Genomic DNA, 19,927 nt, shown 5'->3' with positions numbered 1-19,927 from the left:
ACATTTATTAAAGTTAAAGATTTTTAAAAGTCAACCAGAATTAAAAGAATCATCAAAGTTGACAAGAATTTCTATTTAATCTGAGACAGTCAATATTATCTTGAAAACCAATCAGATAGAATTTGATATTTTAAAATCTCACATTAAGAAAAACTTGAATTTTGGATGGTTATAATGTTTTTGTTCTGATCAGTTTGTGACTAATATACTTGTTTCAAATCAACAATTCTCAAAACAAAAATTTTAAATAAATTTTGCATCCGTAATAATGATAGCATTTTGTTTGCAAATCTTCATTCAGTTTTTTCTATAATAAGCAATTTATTTTGTGAAATGAGCTTTTGTTGAATAGAGTGATTGGCCTTGAATTACCATATGGATAGTGGGAACTTGAAACTGGTCCTCTTTCACTCTTGTCCAGTACCTTTATACTGATTCTCTACCAAGTTAAGTAATAAAATATTTCAGTTTGGTTTTAATTTAACATACTGTACAAACCCAGCAATTGTTTGTTGATTACAAATTAATTAACAGAATTTGGACTTTCATCATAGAGATTAAATTGTGACCCACATTAATTTACTCAAATTTATCCAGGGATCTATAGCATTTAAATCCAGATTAATAAGACTAGATTAAGTTTGGTTTAATGGATTGTTGTTTATCTATGAAGATTCTTCTTTTCACAGACATTTTTTTGTTCAATTCTTTATTCATTGTATAGATTTTAATGACTGCTCACCAAATCCATGTCACAATGGAGGCCAGTGCATTGATTTAGAGAATGACTTCTATTGTGCATGCAAAAACGGTTGGAAGGGGAAAACATGCCATTCAAGTAAGTGTGTTATAGGTGGTTTACTGCTTAAAATATTCAAAAGTTGAAAAGAAAACTTTTTAAGAATTGCAAAAAAAAATGTGATGAAAAAAGAAGTGTACGATTAAATCTAACAACTGAAATTATCTGGATATAGGGAAGAGTATAATAAAATATCAAATTATAAATTACAGCTTCTATCTATCACCATTTAAAATTAATATTTATAAAATGCCATTAGAAATTATTTTCACAGATTATTTTATTTAGAAAGAGCAATGCAGCAAAATAGTGCTTCACATCAGGTAAAACAAAATGGTGCTTCATATGAGGTAGGAGCACTTGAATAGCACCTCTCTGCAGCTCCTTAAAACAGCTCCACATTTTCCTTGGATTATGCAGCTGCCCTACATAGCTCCAGCATTATCCCAAGAAGAGAGGTGTTCTTGTCTTTCAATGTGAAGCTCTGCACAGCTGAAATAGAAAGTAAATTGAATTATAATAGGTCTAATAGTGTACATAATTCCATGTAACAACCTTCTATAACAATGAATTATATTGATAGGCTGCTTTAATTTGCTTTTGTGTTATTTTAGGTAAGTACCAGTGTGATGCAAATACTTGTACAAATGGAGGAACATGTTACGATGATGGTGATACTTTTCGATGCTCTTGTCCTCCAGAATGGAAAGGAAGCACTTGCAATATTGGTAAGTGCTTTATCTATTTATATTGATTCTAAATCGAGAGAATGACTTGGCTAAGAAGCTAATATAAGTAGCCTGTTTCTTCCTTCTTCATTCTGTGATCTAGAAAAAGTCTTGTTATGTAGAACAGTGTAATAGTTTTGATTATATTTGAGGACGCTGTTTTGGCATAAAAACGAAGGGGGAATTGAGATGGTTATCCTCCATTAAAGTAGAATTGAAATTAAATTCACAGTCCTAAGGATACCAATCCTTCTTTATGGCTCCAAAGCTCTTTTAATTGTCATTATTCCAAATGAAAGGTATCATTTCTCACTATTTTGAGGCAGGAAATGTATAAAAATCCGGCTCCATCTTGTCTTAATTATTTTATTTTACTACTTTGTTATGTTATAATTGAAGTCTTTAATATTTTTATGCTTTAAGCCTTTCAGAATCAGATGGGTGCCAAATATATAAATATAAATTTTATAATGCCCACCTACATTTTACAATAACAACATGGGAGCTGTATTGAAATAATGATAATGTGACTAAAGTTACCTCAGTATACTGTAGGTAAGCAGAAATAATGGTCAAGTTACTAGCTGATAAACTTGGCAAAATTAAATAATTTGAATAGTTTAGAATACTATATTCTTTAAAATGATTGAAGACCTAAAGAACTTTGGTTTGTGTACATTATATCCATCAATATTTATTGGGTTATAAATTAAAACTAAGAAAATTTAGTTTTTATTTATTTATTTGACTTCTCAGAGCTCCTGGAAGTCATATTTGAGGGATTGCTAGTTTTAGATAATATGCTGGGAGTTTGCTTTGTAAGTGTGAAAAACTGAAATCTTATCAAAAATCCCATCTATGGTGCTAACAAGGACATTCGCTTTATTGCGAAGGTTGTTGAGAGTGTGGTGGCGCGACAGCTTCCCCAGCACCTGGATGAAGCTGTCTATTTAAATCCGCTCCAGTCCGGTTTCAAACCTGGGCACAGCACGGAAATGGCATTAGTCGCGTTGGTGGATGATCTCTGGAGGGCTCGGGGTAGGGGTTATTCCTCTATCCTGGTCCTGTTAGATCTCTCAGCGGCTTTTGATACTATCGACCATGGTATCATGTTGCGCCGGCTGGAGGGACTGGGAGTGGGGGGCACCGTCTTGTGGTGGTTCTCCTCCTATCTCTCCGACTGGTCGCAATCTGTGTTGACGGGGGCAGCGGTCGACCCCGAGGCGTCTTGTTTGTGGGGTGCCACAAGGGTCGGTCCTCTCGCCCCTTCTGTTCAACATTTATGTGAAGCCGCTGGGTGAGATCATCCGTGGTTTTGGGGTGGAGTTCCATCAGTACGCTGATGATACTCAGCTGTACATCTCCACCCCAGACCATCCCAACGATGCCTTGGAAGTGATGTCCCAGTGCCTGGAGGCCGTGCGGGTCTGGATGGGGAGAAACAGGCTTCAGCTCAACCCTTCCAAGACCGAGTGGCTGTGGTTGCCGGCGTCCTGGTATAGCCAGCTGGTGCCATCGCTGGTTATTGGGGGCGAATCATTGGCCCCCACGGAACGGGCTCGCAACTTGGGTGTCCTCCTGGATGCACGGCTGTCTTTAGAAGAGCATATGACGGCCGTGGCCAGGGGGGCTTTCTATCAGGTTCGCCTGATACGCCAGTTGCGCCCCTTTCTGGATCGGGACTCCCTACGCACGGTCACTCAAGCACTCGTCACTTCTCGTCTGGACTATTGTAATGCTCTCTACATGGGGCTCCCCTTGGGGTGCACCCGGAGGCTCCAACTGGTGCAGAATGCGGCCGTGCCGGGGATTATAGGAGCGACGGGGCGCTCCCACATGACTCCTCTCCTGCGTGAGCTACATTAGCTTCAGGTGGACTTCCGGGTGCGCTTCAAGGTGTTGGTGATCACCTTTAAAGCGCTCCATGGCTTAGGGCTGGGGTACTTAAGGGACCAATTGCCTCCCACCGGCTAGTTCGCTCCCACAGAGAGGGCCTCCTCAGGGTGCCGTCGGCCAGACAATGTCGGCTGGTGACCCCAGGGGGAGAGCCTTCTCTGTGATGGCACCTACCCTCTGGAACAATCTATTCCCAGAGATATGAGTGATCCCAGACTTCCGGACTTTTTGTCGGGCCCTTAAAACCTACTTCTTTCAGTTAGCCGGGCTGTCCTGATTTTATGATGGGTTTTTAAAATTTGAAATTGGTTTTAAATTGAAATGTTTTAAATTATGGGCCAAATTTATTTAATTATTTTAAATCTATTTTAACTTTTGTGTATAAAGTGTTTTACTTTGGCTGTTCACCGCCCTGAGTCCAAAAGGAGAAGGGCGGTATGGAAATCTGAAATAAAATAAAATAAAAAATAAATTGATCAAACTGTGGACTCCCATTCAAAGGAGTCTGACTGGCTGGTTTGATGAGAGCTGTTAAACAAATTATAAATGATTTTTGATAGAAGCTTTGATAGAAGCATCTGATGTTGAACTTGGGTTATTTGCTAATTATTTTAAGTACCGTGTTAATCCACTTCACGGTCGAGATTAAAATGATTGTAACAATGTAGATTTTTATTTGGCATGTCAGTTAATATTATGAATGAAAGTCCCAATGGTTAGAAAAAAAACCTTTTTAAAAAAATTCTATTATAGCTAAGAACAGCAGTTGTATTCCTAATCCTTGTTTGAATGGCGGAACTTGTGTTGGCAGTGGAGATTCCTTTTCTTGCATTTGTAAAGAAGGTTGGGAAGGACGCACATGTACCCAGAGTAAGTGTAATTATTGTTTGTATTAATATAATGTTCTTAGTCTTGTAGCGTACTCAAGATAATTTATGATGGATGCTTAAGAGTGGACTTTTGTACTAAAAGTCATATTGAATTAAACATTTTATCAAAAAAGCGTAGTTGAATATTATATTTGAGCATTTTACTAGCATTCTGATACATAGTACCAAGTTTCTTAGGTGTGGTTGAGCTTCAGTTTTTGGCTCAAGACAAAATTTGCTTAAAATTTTACATCTGATCTAAATCTAATTTTTGCATTTGATTATGTTTTTTTGTGCTATAAAGTACAAACTGTGATTATTGTTAGCATTATTCAGTGTAAACGGTAGATAAGAGAGAGTTGACTTCTTTATGAATTGCATTGTACTGTAGCTCTTCATTGTGGCATAACATTTTGTTATGGTAATTGATGAAAAGGTAAAGGTTTAAAAGTACTATCATCTCTGCCAGTTATATATTGGAAAGCAACACAGAGAATATCCATACAGTAATGGTGTGAATAGTCTGGTGTACACTTAGATCTGCTTCCCCAAGTCAACACTTTCTCATTTTTCATACCTCATCATTTCTATCTATTATGTTAATTAGACATGCTGGGAAGGGGCTCATAAGCAAAGGAGCATTTAGAGAGCCCCAGTTATGGAACAACTGCTTTTAAACCTCTAGAAGTCATCTCAATATCTTTGTGGCCAGTGTTCTAAGATCAAAAACAAACTTGGATTTCTTGTAAAACTTTTGCATGTACTGTATCTATAAAGTAGGGCTGGAAAATCTCCTTTTAAGTAGATCATTATTTTTATTATTATTTATTAATAATATTAAAATGTTTATGATCTCCCTTTGTTTAACTTCTAAAACTATTTTTCCTAAATTCTGATACTGAAAACAAGTCCAACTAGAGGCAAAGAATGAGGCTTGGGAAGAAATGTGTTTTACATAAGCTCATATATTGGCCTGAGACTGAGCAGACCCAGGCTCAAGTCCCTCTTTAACTATGAAACTAACTTTGGACCAGTAACAAACTCTCAAGCCAAAAAACTTCACCTCTTGTGATGAAGAGAGAATCCACTTAGAGTTCCCAGAGAAAAATTGGAATATAATTCTAGCAGACAAGGGTTTAACTCCCATCATTCACTTTCAAGTTTCAATATGAAAAAGAGTTTCCTGTTTACATATTTAACAATGCACTAGTGTTATTTCACCAGAACACTTTCTTGTAGCTTTAGAATTGATACTACAATAACTACATATAAAAACAAATTGGGCTATATTTATAGAATTGCCATTACTATTGTATGTTGTTGGGGAAAAGTTTTTGTACATACTGTACAGAAACTTTAATTTGTTAAGGAGGATGCTTGGGGTAAACAATTCCACTTCAGCTGCAGCCGTCAGAGCTGAATTGGGACATTTCTCACTGTACACCTATACAATCACTAGGGCGGTAGCCTACTGGCTAAAAATGACCCAGATGGATGCCAGCAGACACCCTAAAATATGTCTAGAGGAACAGCAGATTTCAAATCCTCAAAGGTATTCCTGGCTAAGCCGGCTGTCAGAAATATTGAACCGATATGGCGTAGGGTTCCCATTGTGTGACACACTGAACCAAGTTAAACAACGGATTAAAGATATGCATGGGCAAATGGACATGGCAACCCTTTCAACTAATCATTCCCTTAAACTGCTGACAGCAGTTAAAACAACTTTCACTCTGGAAAAGTATTTACATTTAGAAATGCCATCAGTGGAGAGACAGTTATTTGTTAAGTTTAGATTCGAACTTCTAGATACCAACGTTAGATTCAGCTGTTATCGGAAAATCCCGTATGACAAAAGAATATGCATATGTGGGGTAAACGTCGTGGAGGACACGGCGCATATAATATTCGAATGTAGTCTCTATCAAGAAGTAAGAAAACAATATCTGTCCCCAATTATAAATAAATTTCCCCACTGGAATATAAGCCAAAAATTAGCATTTCTGTTGAGGGCTGACTCCTCCCCTGGTAAGAGCGATCACTCGATACCTTAAAAGAATGACGGCAATACGAGCCAGTTATATCAAAAAAAAATTTATCGATTGTAAGGAAGATGAGCTCAGTTAGAGAGGAGCTATCCTATTTGGGTTATCTAGTCTTGGCAACTTAGCTATTGAAATTTGATATTGTAAAATTTTAATGTCATCTATCATATATTTTTAGATTGCTATTTTTGTAACTGTTTTATCTTTTTCCCTTTTTCTTTTCTGTTTTGTTTGAAAAGGCCTTCGGGCTATTCAATAAACTAAACTATACTAATACTATACTATACTATACTATACTATACTATACTATACTATACTATACTATACTATACTATACTATACTATACTATACTATACTATACTATACTATACTATACTATAGAAACTTTGTATATGCACAAAAATTGCTCAGATATTATCTACATTGAATACTGTTTATATACTTCAGATGAGTAATTATTTCACTTCTTTCTTTTTTAGATCTTAATGATTGCAATCCTCACCCATGGTGAGTATTCAGTGATAATTCTTTTTTAAAATACCCTAATACAGCAATAAAAATAAACGATCTTGTTTCAAAATCTTCTCATCAATCTTAAGCAATTGTGCTGGGTTTACCAATGAACTTTCCTATACTTATTTACTAATTGATTTCTATTAAGAAATCTGTTGTATCAGATTGGTAGCTGCAAAGTTTTTGTGAAGGCAAATTATTTCAAAAGAAAATTACTTGAATAATCCAATTTAAAATTGAATTATTTGGGTCTAGTTGTTTGATATCCATATTTAAGTCATTGTCAAATCTTAGCAACCACAAAATGAACAGTTTTTGAAGGGCTTTCTCATGCATTCCTCAGTTCCTTGAGGTTATAGAATTTATGAAATTGTGCAATTTAATATAATTGCATTCAAGATGTCCTGTTTCTTAAGTCATAAAATTTTAAAACTTCATATCCTTCTTTGAAATAAAATCTAAATAATGTGACTGGATTAGTTATCTTTCAATTATATAGTCACATTGCCAAAATGTCTTTTACATTTGAAATAATAAAAAAATTATATTCCTATAAAATGTAATGTAGTTATCCATTTTTTCTTCAGCTTTAATAGAATTTGGGGAGTTTAAATCAAAGTTGTTATTACCCATTATTAAAATTCTTTACATGCTGCGTCTGTTAATAGAAGTCCTTTGCTCAGTGTGATTGAAGATTCAATTAACTAAGCTTAAATAAACAAATTAAGAAAACACAAATGTTTTATTAAATAGGCATACATTATAAATTAACTACACTACTTGAATTTTGCAATGTTAACTACAGTGACTATGGATAGAAATAAATTTGAATTTCAGCACATTATTTTATACAAGAACTAATGTTCTCTCAGCTTGAAAAACTGTTGACAGCCTTCATTGCGATGATAGATTTATCATTTTTACAGTTACAATGGAGGCATCTGTGTTGATGGTGTGAATTGGTTTCGCTGTGAATGTGCACCTGGGTTTGCTGGTCCTGACTGCAGAATTAGTAAGTATCTGTATAGGAAAAGGAGTGAAAAATTCACACTGTTGTCATGTCTTAACCTCACCCAGGCGTTAAGTTTTAGTCAGCTATATCTCAAATAATGAAGCAGAAACTAATTAAGTTATTCATTGATGCTGATGTTTATCTTACAAAAATGGTGCTCTCTTTGTTATTAGATAGAATCCTTTTATAAATAACCTTTTACAAATTATAATATGTATTTTATAAATGCAATTATAAATAATGTGGTTTAAATTGTATTTAAATTATCTGCTAGTTCTAAACTGTATGATACTAGTATATTCAGTCAGGAACTTTAAAAGAGAATTTCTATATTCAACTCATCTTAAGGATGTCCTATAGTATATTTGTTTATTATAACTGTAGATTTCTCTATATATTTCTCCATTATGATATTTATGATTTATACATGGGTTATGAACCTCTGCAAAGACGATTCAGAATATTCCAGAACTAAGATAGTAGGAACCTTGTCCTGTCCTTTATTTAAATTCTATTTCTTTTAAATTATTTTTCAACTTCCATAGTGATGGCCAGTTCCATTTGTTATTTGCAGTTCAAATCTTTCTATTTTTATTTTTTTACTAATTACAATTTTTTTCTCAGTTGTCATTTCTGCATTTATATTAGGATACACACCTCTTAAAATGTTTCTCCCCTGTTTTGGGACTATGAGCTTTGAATGCTGCTTTATTTCAAATACAAGGAGTGCAGGGAAAGATTCCCTTCACTGAATAAGCACACTTTGTCTTTCTTATGTTTAGAATAATCACCCTGGAAAGCCCTGACACATATGTCCAAAGCTTCTCACCTACTCACCATCTTTTGTTCTCTCAGCCAAGGTGCTTTTCTCCAGCTAGCTCCCACTCTAAAAACTTGTTTATGGCTTTACTAAGGTCTTGAGAAGCCCTGATCTTTTAGTATCACACCAATCATGAATTATTACTTTAAATTGCTGCACTGTATTATACGCCAAGTATGACTATTAGCACTTATCATTTTACTTGTGATGTCTTGCCAGCATACTATATTAACAAATAAGAGAATATATGTAGCTCAGGTTTGAACTGTGGAGTCCTTGATGTTTTGTTTCATTATCTGACTAGATGTCTATGGGGATTCTCAGTCATCCAGGTCATGGTTGTCCCAAAGGTGCTGTTTAAAAGGCAACTGGACTTGCCTTTTGAACTTGCTTTTTTTTTCTTGAAAATGTTTCACTTCTGATCCAAGAACTGAAGAAGCTTCTTGGATGAGCAGTGAAGTGTTTTCAAGGGAAAAAAACAAGAAAATCCAGTTGCCTTTTGAACAGCATCTACTCCAGTAGGTAACACGTTCAGTGCTAGAAGGGAGTGGGTTTTTTTCTACAATAGCTTTCCTTGTCAACATTAGTGGAGGTATTGTTTTCTCCTTGGCAGTTTCTTTTTCTTTACTGCTTGATTGTTAGCCTGAATTGATTGTTTCTTGATTAGGATATTGTTTACTGCATGATTATTTGTGTAGTTGTTAATCCAGGGGTTAATCCCTGTTTATCTGGATGTTGATTGTTGGTAAGGAGGTATCCGGTCTTTTTGTTTTAATTAGGTTTTTTTTAATTTGATTTATTTGTATTTTACATTTCTGAACTGCCCATCTCCCTCAAAGAGGGGCTGTGGGCAGTGTACAATAAAGCATCAAAATATAAAACATATAAAAATTAAAATGTTAGAAAGTTAGAATTATTTTTTTAAAATTAAATGTTATAAATTTTTTCAAGAAGTTAAGAATAATTACACCCTGTTAAAATTAGTAAGGCAAAGGGAGAGCTGTTAATGGCACCAACAAACTCCACAACTGTGTACTCCTTTGGGATCCCCATTCAAGATAGCAGATCCATGATTTACAGCAGAGTTCCCCAACCTTGCTGGGTTGACGGCCCGGAGGCGGGGGGCAGGCGCCTTTACGTGCATATGCTAGTGCGGGGAGGGGGGGACGCGTGTGCATTGGCCAGCCACTCACACAGCCTGGTGGTCAACAGGCCATGGCCCACAGGTTGGGAACCCCTGATTTACAAGATCTGCCACGACCAACTAATCTCGAATTTTGAGTTCTAAGAAGTTCTAGATGACTAGGTGGTAGCATCAGGTCCAGCCCATGTTAGGTTCAAGGTGACATCGTACTCCTGTACAAAGGTACAGAATCCAAATTTCCAACCATGATACCCATTTTCAAAAGATGGAGAACCTCAGTGGGTTTCAAGAGGATGGTTGGTTCTTCTGTTTAAGCACCTTTCTCTCCATTTCGTCATCATGGAAAATTCTTAATGTTGAAAACAAAATTCAGCTTTTTTGGATTAGAAAGGCAGAAAGTGTAGACCCCACAAGCAAGAAGAAGCCTATTTTTATGGCCAAGCATTGCCTCTTCGAAACTAGTGTCATTTTTATTCATTTCTATTCATTTTCTGAAGCAACCTGGCAAATATGTATTAAATGTCATTTTGAATTAGAGGCAATGGGGGTCTTGAGTGCTTTTTGTTTGGCCTGAATGTTTCAAATGTATATGGAAACTTGCAGTGGTACAGGTCTATTTAATCTAAAGATGGATGGTGTTCTTGATAGGATTCAGAAGCCTGCATCTGATGAATATCATTTATCCCTCGTCATTAATCTTATTTGTGAGCTTATCAGAATACGTCTTTTAGCAGAGCAGTTCAAGTATCTAGCTCAAAGTCTTTTGCTCTCCTTGAAGTAATTAAGTACTCTGATAACTATGAACCAGAGATGCCATTATAAAGAATAATTGCTTAGAAATAATGGGTTCTTTAATTATTATTTATTTATGAATACAAATGATGCATCCTAGTTGGTATCAGTTGGTATCACAATTATTTCACTTTCAGATCCCTTGTTTCGGAACTGAAGAGGAAATAGTGGGCAGAATATCTTAGAGCAGAGATGAATAGGTCAAGGCTTGCTAACTCTGCTAAAAGGCACAGACACAAATCTTAATTTCAGGTGGATCCAAACAGGGTTCTATGTATTCTAAATCTATGAATTCACAGATGACCAACCTCTATGACTATAGTTAAAGTTTGACCCCATTTGGAAAGAGATTATATTTTGAACAAAATGCTGTTTTTCTGGAATGCTCAGCAATATTATTGCATTATATAAGAATTGCTGGCAACCTGTTTTTATTTGTGTTTGAACAAAAAGTCTCTAAGCTTGCTTTACAGCTGAAAATAATTCTGACTTTTCTTAATTAGCCTTTTAAGACCCAAAGTCTGAGTAAATATTGCTCACTTGACACAATGCTGATAATTTATACATTTATATATTCCATTATTTAGAAATAATTAAGAGCAGTTAGCTTTAATAGCACAGCAAGAATGAGTATAGTTGCATTCAAAAACTGAATAGGGAATTAGAGAAGTTTTTTAAGCGTTTGAAATTAATTAAGATTAGAAAAAAATTCAATGACAATCTGATGCTAAAAAGTGCCTAGGCAAGAGGAGCTGAATGAAAAAATAAGAGATGTTATAAAATTTATACTTAGAAGCAATGTGTGTTGGCACACAGCATTCTAAGCAATATATACAAATTTTGAAATAGCGTATGTACAGATTTCTGAAAGTTTAGTGATTGGCATTTTATCTCTCACTCTCTCTCACTTTAATTGTCTCCTTTTTTTGTATCTAAAAATACTGGTTTCAAAAGAAAGCAGGTTAGGTCCTCAGAGTTTCATTCTTTGCCACAGTTGAAACCCTACTGATTTCTTTACAGAGGTTGGCTTTTTTCTACTTTGTAACGCTTAGAAATAGTTGGCTTCCATGTGGAGGAGATGGTTAACTAAGTAAAACCAACTTTCATATTTTCTGCCTTAGTAAGATAGTCTCAAAGAAAATGGATGCTTGCTGTAATTTACCTGCGAAGGAAAGTTTATAATGGCGAAAGAGGATAAATGATGGGAGGAAACGTGTGTGTGTGTGTGTGTGTGTGTGTGTGTGTGTGTGTGTGTGTGTGTGTGAATGTAGGTCTTTGGTTATTCGGGTTTTCTCCCACATAAAATTGGAGGTTTCTTGGCAACGTTGCCAAGAAACCTCCAATTTTACGCGGGAGAAAACCCGAATAACCAAAGACCTACATACAAACACCCGCGAAAACCTCAGAAAACATATATATATATATACATATACATATACATATACATATACATATACATATACATATACATATACATAAAGAGGCATTTTAAAAAAAATAAAGATTTCCTAGCATCAGACCTCTATATATAGTGGATTGTAGTACCCATCATCTTCAGACACTAAAACTAATGATCATGGTGACTCAATCTAATTCAATGCATCTCAAAGCCATAAGTTTGGAAAACAGTTACTAATACAATATCTGAATAAATTCTAGTAAAAATTGGTAATATCAATTAGCCACTTGTTGAGCTTTTTTTTTCATTGAACACTTGTTTTTTTCTAAATCCCTTGAATTTTCCTTTTCTTTAGATATTGATGAATGCCAATCCTCTCCTTGTGCATATGGTGCTACTTGCATTGATGAAATAAATGGTTACAGGTGTACTTGTCCTGCTGGACGAGCTGGAACAAGATGCCAAGAAGGTAATTTGAAATAGTAAACTAAAATAAACAATTAGATATTGAAGTTTACAACTTGCATATCAGTGATTGCCAGACATGACCTGCAAATTGAACTTGACATTGTCTTCCTAGGTTAAATTTACCCATTCTTAAATTGCTGCCTTTCCTTCCCTTGTTTCTCTTTAGTTATAGGCTCTGGAAAATCTTGCTGGTTTAAAGGAAAGTCCTTTCCTCACAGGAGTAGATGGGATCAAGAATGCAACAGTTGCCATTGTCTGGATGGCCACATTGATTGTACCAAGGTAAATTTGCAGTGAATTCTTCTCCCTCTTTAAACAATGACAAATGAGTTTATTGATCTTTATGGCAACCTTCCTCTGAATGTTTTTAGAGTGAGGACACTTCCAATGCCCAGAGATTTGTGTCTAGGGCTGATGAAACAATATTTTAAAATTCAAATCTTAAATTCATGGCTCTTGGGCCACAGTGCAAGCCTCTAAATCATATTCTGTCACCAGCAACATTGTTTAGGAAAAAGTAAGCTATATGGGGCATGCATCTCCTTGTTGCAATGACTATCGGAGAAGAATGATAAACTACGATACTTCTTGCCTGTCGATTTCAGTGGGTGTTACAAGTAAAATGGGAGCAAACTAGATGGACACATACAAAAAGAATTTCAGCTTGCCACCCAAATAGCAAAAATATGTGACTGCCAGAAGTATAACAGCATTACTTGGCACTGTGGATCCTCTCTCATGCTGAGATGAAATGGTTTTGCAGCTGAACAGGGTTGGTAGAAGGATTGCTACATTCCTAAATCTACATCAAGGTGCCATCATAGCTAGGGCCGGGGCAGGCAAATAAGGAAGAGCAGACTGCAGCCCTACCTCAGATGTGAGAATAGGAATATGCCCTATCTGGGTGCAGAACCACACTTTCGTCCCATCTGTTTGTGTCCTTGGATCATAATATTGTAGTACTGTTAATACTGTTAACTGTAAATGGGCAAATTGGACATACAGATAGTCCTATTTTGTATTATTAAAGGTTTTAAAGAGAACATTAAAAACTAATGCAAACTAATACAGAAAAGAGAGAGAGAGAGAGAGAGAGAGAAAGAAAGAAAGAAAGAAAGAAAGAAAGAAAGAAAGAAAGAAAGAAAGAAAGAAAGAAAGAAAAAGGAAAGAATGAAGGACCTTCCAATTTCCTTTGTAGCAAATATAACAATGCCTAGAAAGTTATCTCTTGCTCTGTGATTACAAAAAATACATCTTTTTCTAATCGTCAAATTCACTAGTCATAACTGCATTTCTTAGTTTCCTGCAAAAGTCTATAAGGGGTTTCCAGACAGCCATAAATATAAACAGTGTTTTTTCTGATAAAAGAAGTCAGTCTAGCCATCTCTGCAAGTTCCATCATTTTCTCTAACCATTCCTTTATTGTGGGTAATGTAAGATCTTTCTATTTTTGAGCATATGGTAATCTCACTATAGTTGTCATATATAAAAACAAAATCCCAAGGCTTTTTTCTAGCTGTCTGTCCATTGATCACAAAGAAAAGCCTCTGGTTTCATCATATAGGTAGTCCTTGTTTAACAACTATTCATTCAGCAGTCATTCAAAGTTACAATGGCACTGAACAAGTGGTACTTGTGACCAGCTATCCCAGCAGTTGTGATTGTGTTCAGACACTTGGCAACTGTCTCCCACTTATGAAAATTGCAACATCCTGCAGTCACATGACCCTCATTTTTAACTTTCCCTGCAAGCTTCCCACAAGCAATGGGGAAGCCAGCAGGCAAAGTTGCAGGTGACTCTGGCAAGTCACTTGCACTCTCTCCCAACTGGCAGCAACCGCCTCCAGCTTCGCCTCGCCATCCACCATCCTACACATTCGCCCTTTCCCAGCTATAGCCCCACTGTACTCATGCCACACTGACTACCCACACATCTTCCCCTGCCCAGCCGCAGCCAGCCCCACCACACTCACCCTGCACTTTGTCAGCCACCCACACACATCACTTGCCCAGCAGCAACCACACCATACTTCACCAACCTCTCGTTGGTGCACCCTCCCCTGCCCAGCAGCAGCTACCCCAACTGTGTTGGAGCCACATGTCACCAGCCCACCTGTGCACCATTTCAATTCCAATTACCATTATTAACTGAAGACTACATATAGATAAGAAACAAGAAAGAGGTATTGTGAGCATAACCCTAGAAAAGCTTGCTTGAATGACATGAACAGACAGTGATAGGAATTAATTGTAAATCTCGTTTAGTGTTTCCTTTTATAGTCCATTGAAATCAATAGATCTGTATTAAATTCTAGGTATGGTGTGGAAGGAAATCTTGTTTGCTTACCAAACATGGAGACCGTTCTAGTTACCAATGTCCTAGAGGCCAAGAATGCCAAGAAAATTCATACATCAAATGTTTCCAACCACCTTGCATTGACTGGGGAGAATGCAGTGAATCAGAACCTCTACCTGTTAACATCAAGTGCTTCCCTAATTCAGGCCACTTAGACAACAGCTGTGCAAGAATTACTCTGATTTTTAACAGAGATAAAGTACCCCAGGTAAGACATTTAAGTTTTGTTTAAATTTTGCTAATGTTTCACACAGCATGTTGTTTTGTAGTTGTTCATGTTGCTAGCAAAATTCTAATTGTTATTAACTGGTATGTAGCACTTTTATCATTTCTGTTTATAGTCCTCTGCTTTGAAGGCAGTGAGAAAGAAAGTTTTATTTTATTTTGAAGTCTGTTGGTGTTATGTACTGATTTTTTCTTAGGAAAAATTCCTGTCTGGTTATGTGGAATGTTAATAAAGATCAGCTGTCTTGTATAAAATCATTTTTTCTAATTGTGAACCTTCCATTTAAGGTTGCCACCAGTTTTTGATATAAAAAATTAGATAGATGTGGAAAAATAGTAAACATTATATAAGTTCCAAGTTTGCTTCTGCTTCAAGTATTGAGGAAATTATTTATATATTCTTCCTGGAATATATTGGGACTTTAAAATTTCTAAAACTCTATTGGGAATGACCTTACTTGCACAGACCTTACTTTTTCAAAATTTGCCTATTATTTGGCCTTTTGTAGAATGAGTTTTTTGGCAGGATGGGTTCTATTTGGTCAGCTGGTGTAGCTTCCTTGTGCTACCATTCCATCTGTATCAGTTGGAAAGGAAATGCAACAATTTTGGAAGCAGGCCCAATTTTACAAAGATTTTGGATCCCACCCCCATGATACTTAATTTGTTCTGTTCTTCACATTTTCCCATCCATGCCCACCATGGTCAATTAGTACATTTTGGATGGAATATCAAATGGTTTCTTAATAATTGAATTCTTCTTAGAGGAATTTCTTGTGATACTCGAGAGTAGAGGACAAAACTCTGTGACTGGTACATTTCTTTCTCTGCATTTCTTGAAAATATTTTCTTTGTTGAAGAATTGAAATCCTTAAGTGGGGAAAATAATATAAATGAGAATTCTGGCATTTTTCATATATACCGATTTTGATGCATTTAATCCACATCCTGATTCTGTGAAAATGGAAACAACTTCCTGACTATCTTCCTATGCCATTTTTAATGTACCTAAACATTAATATGTCTTCCCACAATCTTCTTTTCTCCAAATGTAAAATTCTAAATTCCTTCAACTTGCCCTTATAGAGTATAATGACATGTCTGTCACCATCGTCTGAACGTGTACTGACCCATCAGTATACCGGAAATGCAGTACCCTGAATTGTACATAATATTCTGGGTTTGATCTCACCAGGGCAGAGTAGAAGAGAATAAGATTGTTACATTTTTATGTTTTATGAATAAGATACTTTTATATATCTTTGATATAGTCTAATGCAGCCTAAAACTCCCATTACTCGCAGTTGGCTTGTTGCTGACCCACACCCAAGTTTTTATTTCATTTTCAAGCCATGAATTCCTCATTGTAGTGTATCCTATATTTTTCTCCCTAATACTTAATATTCCTCAAAGCTGTGAACTCACTTTTGACATGCTAGGAGTGTTGCCTTTCTGGATGAGTAAGAAGGGTCTGTAACTGGTAGATCTAATGTGCTCCTTTGCATTTTGGATTTGGGCACCTGGAAGGAATCATCTAGAATCATTGCCTTTCTTTTATTTTTCTTGGTGATTGGTAGTAAACCATGTCCACTTGAATTAGATGACATCATCTTAGTTTTTGTAGCTTGTTCTTGTTTTTAAAAGCATCTTTCAAAGGATACAGGTTGAAATTGGTTACCAAGACTAGGAATTTACTCTGTTTCATATTAATTTTCTTTGTGATAGAAACTTTGCCAGCTATCTTTATTCTTACCCTTTGTTGAAATTATAGATTTCATATTACTCTGCTCTTTATGAGAAATAATGGCATTCACATTACAGATAGTCCTCAACTTACAACCACAACGGAGCCCAACATTTACGTTTTTTAAGTGAGAAATTTGTTAAGTGAGTTTGCTCCATTTTCTCTCCATATTTGTTAAGTGAATCACTGCAGATCTTCAATTAGTAACATGGTTGTTAAGTGAATCTGGCTTCCCCAATGACTTTGCTTGTTACAAGATTGCAAATGGTAACTCACATGATGCTGCACCCATTATAAATGTGAGTCAGTTGTCAAACACTCGAATGTAAATCATGTGACCATGGGGATGCTGCAACGGTCGTAAGTGTGAAAAATGGTCATAAGTCACTTTTTTCAGTGCTGTTGTATCTTTGAATGGTCACTAAATGAACTGTGGTAAGTCGAGGACTACCCATATTATTTGGAAAGTATTCATCGTAAGGGATTACTTACAAGGATTATGCTTTGCTCCAGTTCACCAAACTTTACTTTCAAAATCTCCGCCATCCACACTTCTTTATTTATGATTTGATCTGGTCTGATTTGATTTGTATCCCACTTTTATTAACAAGATATATTAATACAATTGTCAACAAACTTTGATTGGTTGATTGATTGATTGATTGCAGAAAATATGACTTCAGTAACAGAGTTGTTAATGCCTGGAATGCACTACCTGACTCTGTGGTTCCTTCCCCAAACCCCCAAAACTTTAACCTTAGACTGTCTACTGTCGACCTCATCCCATTCCTAAGAGGTCTTTAAGGGCATGCTTAAGTGCACCAGCGTGCCTACCGTCCCTGTCCTAATATTCCCTTTTATTTGTATCCATTTCATGTATTCATAATTATGTTTATACTTATATCTGTTATCTAATACATGCTTGACGAAAATAAATAAATAAAAACACAATACTCCTTCTTTCTTGTTACTCCACAACAACCCTGTGAAAGAAAGTGACTAGCCCAAAGTCACCCAGCCAGTTTTCTAGATTAGAACTCACAATCTCCTGCTTTCTTGGCCAGCATCTTTAACCACTAATGTTTTGTTTTCTGAGAGAAGGGGAAAAGGTACATCTTTTGCAGATGACTACCAGAACCTCATTTCTGGCCACTATCTCTCCTTTTTGCTTTAGAGATGGGGGGAAAAGAATACATTTGTCAAAATGTCATGCACTATCTCCTTGCATATCTCCAGTCAAGTATATAGCAGTCCAGTGAGATTGCTGAATATGAGAATAGTGTTTCTACTATTATTAATACGGATTGTAACATAAGAACTTTCCATATGTTGTAACACTGATTCCCTTTTTGTTTAATAGTTTTAAGTTTTCTATAAAATAATATGCACTTTAATTTTTATTTCCTGTTACATTTTTCTTCTCTCAGGGCACTACTGTTGAAAATGTATGCTCTGAAATAAGATATTTACCAGCAACTAGAGCTGTTTCTAGTGAAAGAATATTGTTAGTATTGTGTGACCTATCCTACTCTATAGAGAATGCAGTGGAAGTTGCTGTTGTAAGTATTACATTTTTGTTAAATTAAAATGAATGTCCTTTCTGGGTAATGCCAGGCTGTATTTTGCTTAGTAGATATAGTAAGAAGTACCCAAGATTTGGATAATGAGCTGATTATTATTGAGAACTGGCTTATTATGTGTGAACCTGTCCAAGAAAAGGGCAGAATGTTGAATAATGGAAGAACATGTTGGTATGACCCAGAAGGAGAAAGAGATTATCTCTTTCTTCAGTGAAAGAGAAAGAATTCCTTCAGATCTATGTAAAGTAAATGTTCATTCAGTTATTGAAGACAGATGTGTGATTTATGCAAATAGAAATGGAGTGTGATTCAGTTTAAGAGATGAAAGAAAATGCAGAGAATGTGTGGGTGTTAGATTTGCTTTCAGCATGACTCTGCTATTTTTAATTATTTGTCACCTGTTTTTAACTAATTTTGGTGCTAACCTGCTTTATATACCTTTGTTCAAGGCCAAAAGATAGAAATAAAAGTATTTTTAGCATTTATAAAAATTATTATAGATTTCACCATAGGATGATCAGGAATATATAGTTAAGTAGACATGGGGAGATCCATTGTAACGTGGAATAGTCGCAAAGCAACTGGTCACAAGTTGAAGACTACCTGTAATAGATAGATAGAATTTGATACCAAAATTGGAATAATAAAATAACACAAAGAGGTTAGTATATCAAAATTTGGTCCTTTCATGGTTAAGACAATGGAAAAGCAAGGTTCTTATAATATCATAGGGTACTTATAAACCAGCTAAATGTTTCTCTGTTAAACTATATTTCCAGTTACTACTTGAGCAATATAGAAGGAGTTTGATTTGCTTTTAATTAATGAATTATAATGGCAGACTGATCTTTCCACTGTTTTACTCTTCTTAAAATTAGGTTAGTCAGTGTACAAGGCTAGAGGGTGAATGAAAATTCCAATGACGCTTGATACTTTCCAAAAAGTATCTACTGAAAAAAATAGAAGCCATGCCATTTGTCCATGGATAACATTCATCCCATCTCTTCTGTTTTTAGAGAAAATTATTCATAGGATGATTGTGCTTCATCAATCTTGAAGAAGTGGATTATCTACTGTGTTTCCCCAAAAATAAGACCCTGTCTTACATTTTTTTGAACCCGAAATAAGCGCTTAGCCTTATTTTCGGGGAGGTCTTATTATTTTGAGGCGCGTGGAGGAAACCAGAGGAAATGGTGGGGAGTGGCTGCATATGCGTTTAAATATTTTCGGGGAGGGCTTATTTTCAGGGGGGCTTATTTTAGTACATGCGCTCAAAAGCCCGATTGGTGTTATTATCAGGGGATGTCTTATTTTCGGGGAAACAGGGTAGACCTCTTTCAGGTTTCAGTCCCTAGTGTGGGACTGCATTAATCATGCTGATGGATGATCTCTGGAGAAGTACTGCACATAATCACTCATGCTTTGGTCACCTCTCATATGAATTACTGCAGTGTGATTTACATGGGGATGTCCTTGAAGAACATCCAAGAGTTGCAGTTGGTCCAGAATTCAGCAGCATAAGCAATTAGCAATCTA

At 35.9% G+C, this 19,927-nt stretch overlaps 1 protein-coding gene across 2 annotated transcripts in view; it reads left to right on the top strand.

The window, feature by feature from the left end:
- JAG2 (jagged canonical Notch ligand 2) overlaps window positions 1-19,927 on the top strand; it is a 94,864-nt gene that overhangs the window by 71,673 nt on the left and 3,264 nt on the right. For both annotated transcript variants that reach the window (XM_070931597.1, XM_070931596.1), the window contains 9 exons: window positions 725-838; window positions 1,414-1,527; window positions 4,177-4,293; window positions 6,818-6,845; window positions 7,778-7,863; window positions 12,374-12,487; window positions 12,653-12,768; window positions 14,802-15,050; window positions 18,239-18,370. In XM_070931597.1, the coding sequence (XP_070787698.1) occupies window positions 725-838; window positions 1,414-1,527; window positions 4,177-4,293; window positions 6,818-6,845; window positions 7,778-7,863; window positions 12,374-12,487; window positions 12,653-12,768; window positions 14,802-15,050; window positions 18,239-18,370 (1,070 nt within the window). The remainder of the gene's footprint in view (window positions 1-724; window positions 839-1,413; window positions 1,528-4,176; window positions 4,294-6,817; window positions 6,846-7,777; window positions 7,864-12,373; window positions 12,488-12,652; window positions 12,769-14,801; window positions 15,051-18,238; window positions 18,371-19,927) is intronic.

Source organism: Pituophis catenifer, unplaced genomic scaffold (assembly GCF_029215685.1).
Source record: "Pituophis catenifer annectens isolate HBS135680 unplaced genomic scaffold, rPitCat1.0.hap2 SCAF_1, whole genome shotgun sequence".
In the NCBI taxonomy this organism is placed as follows: Eukaryota; Metazoa; Chordata; class Lepidosauria; order Squamata; family Colubridae; genus Pituophis; species Pituophis catenifer.
This window is presented reverse-complemented; position numbering and strand designations above follow the sequence as displayed.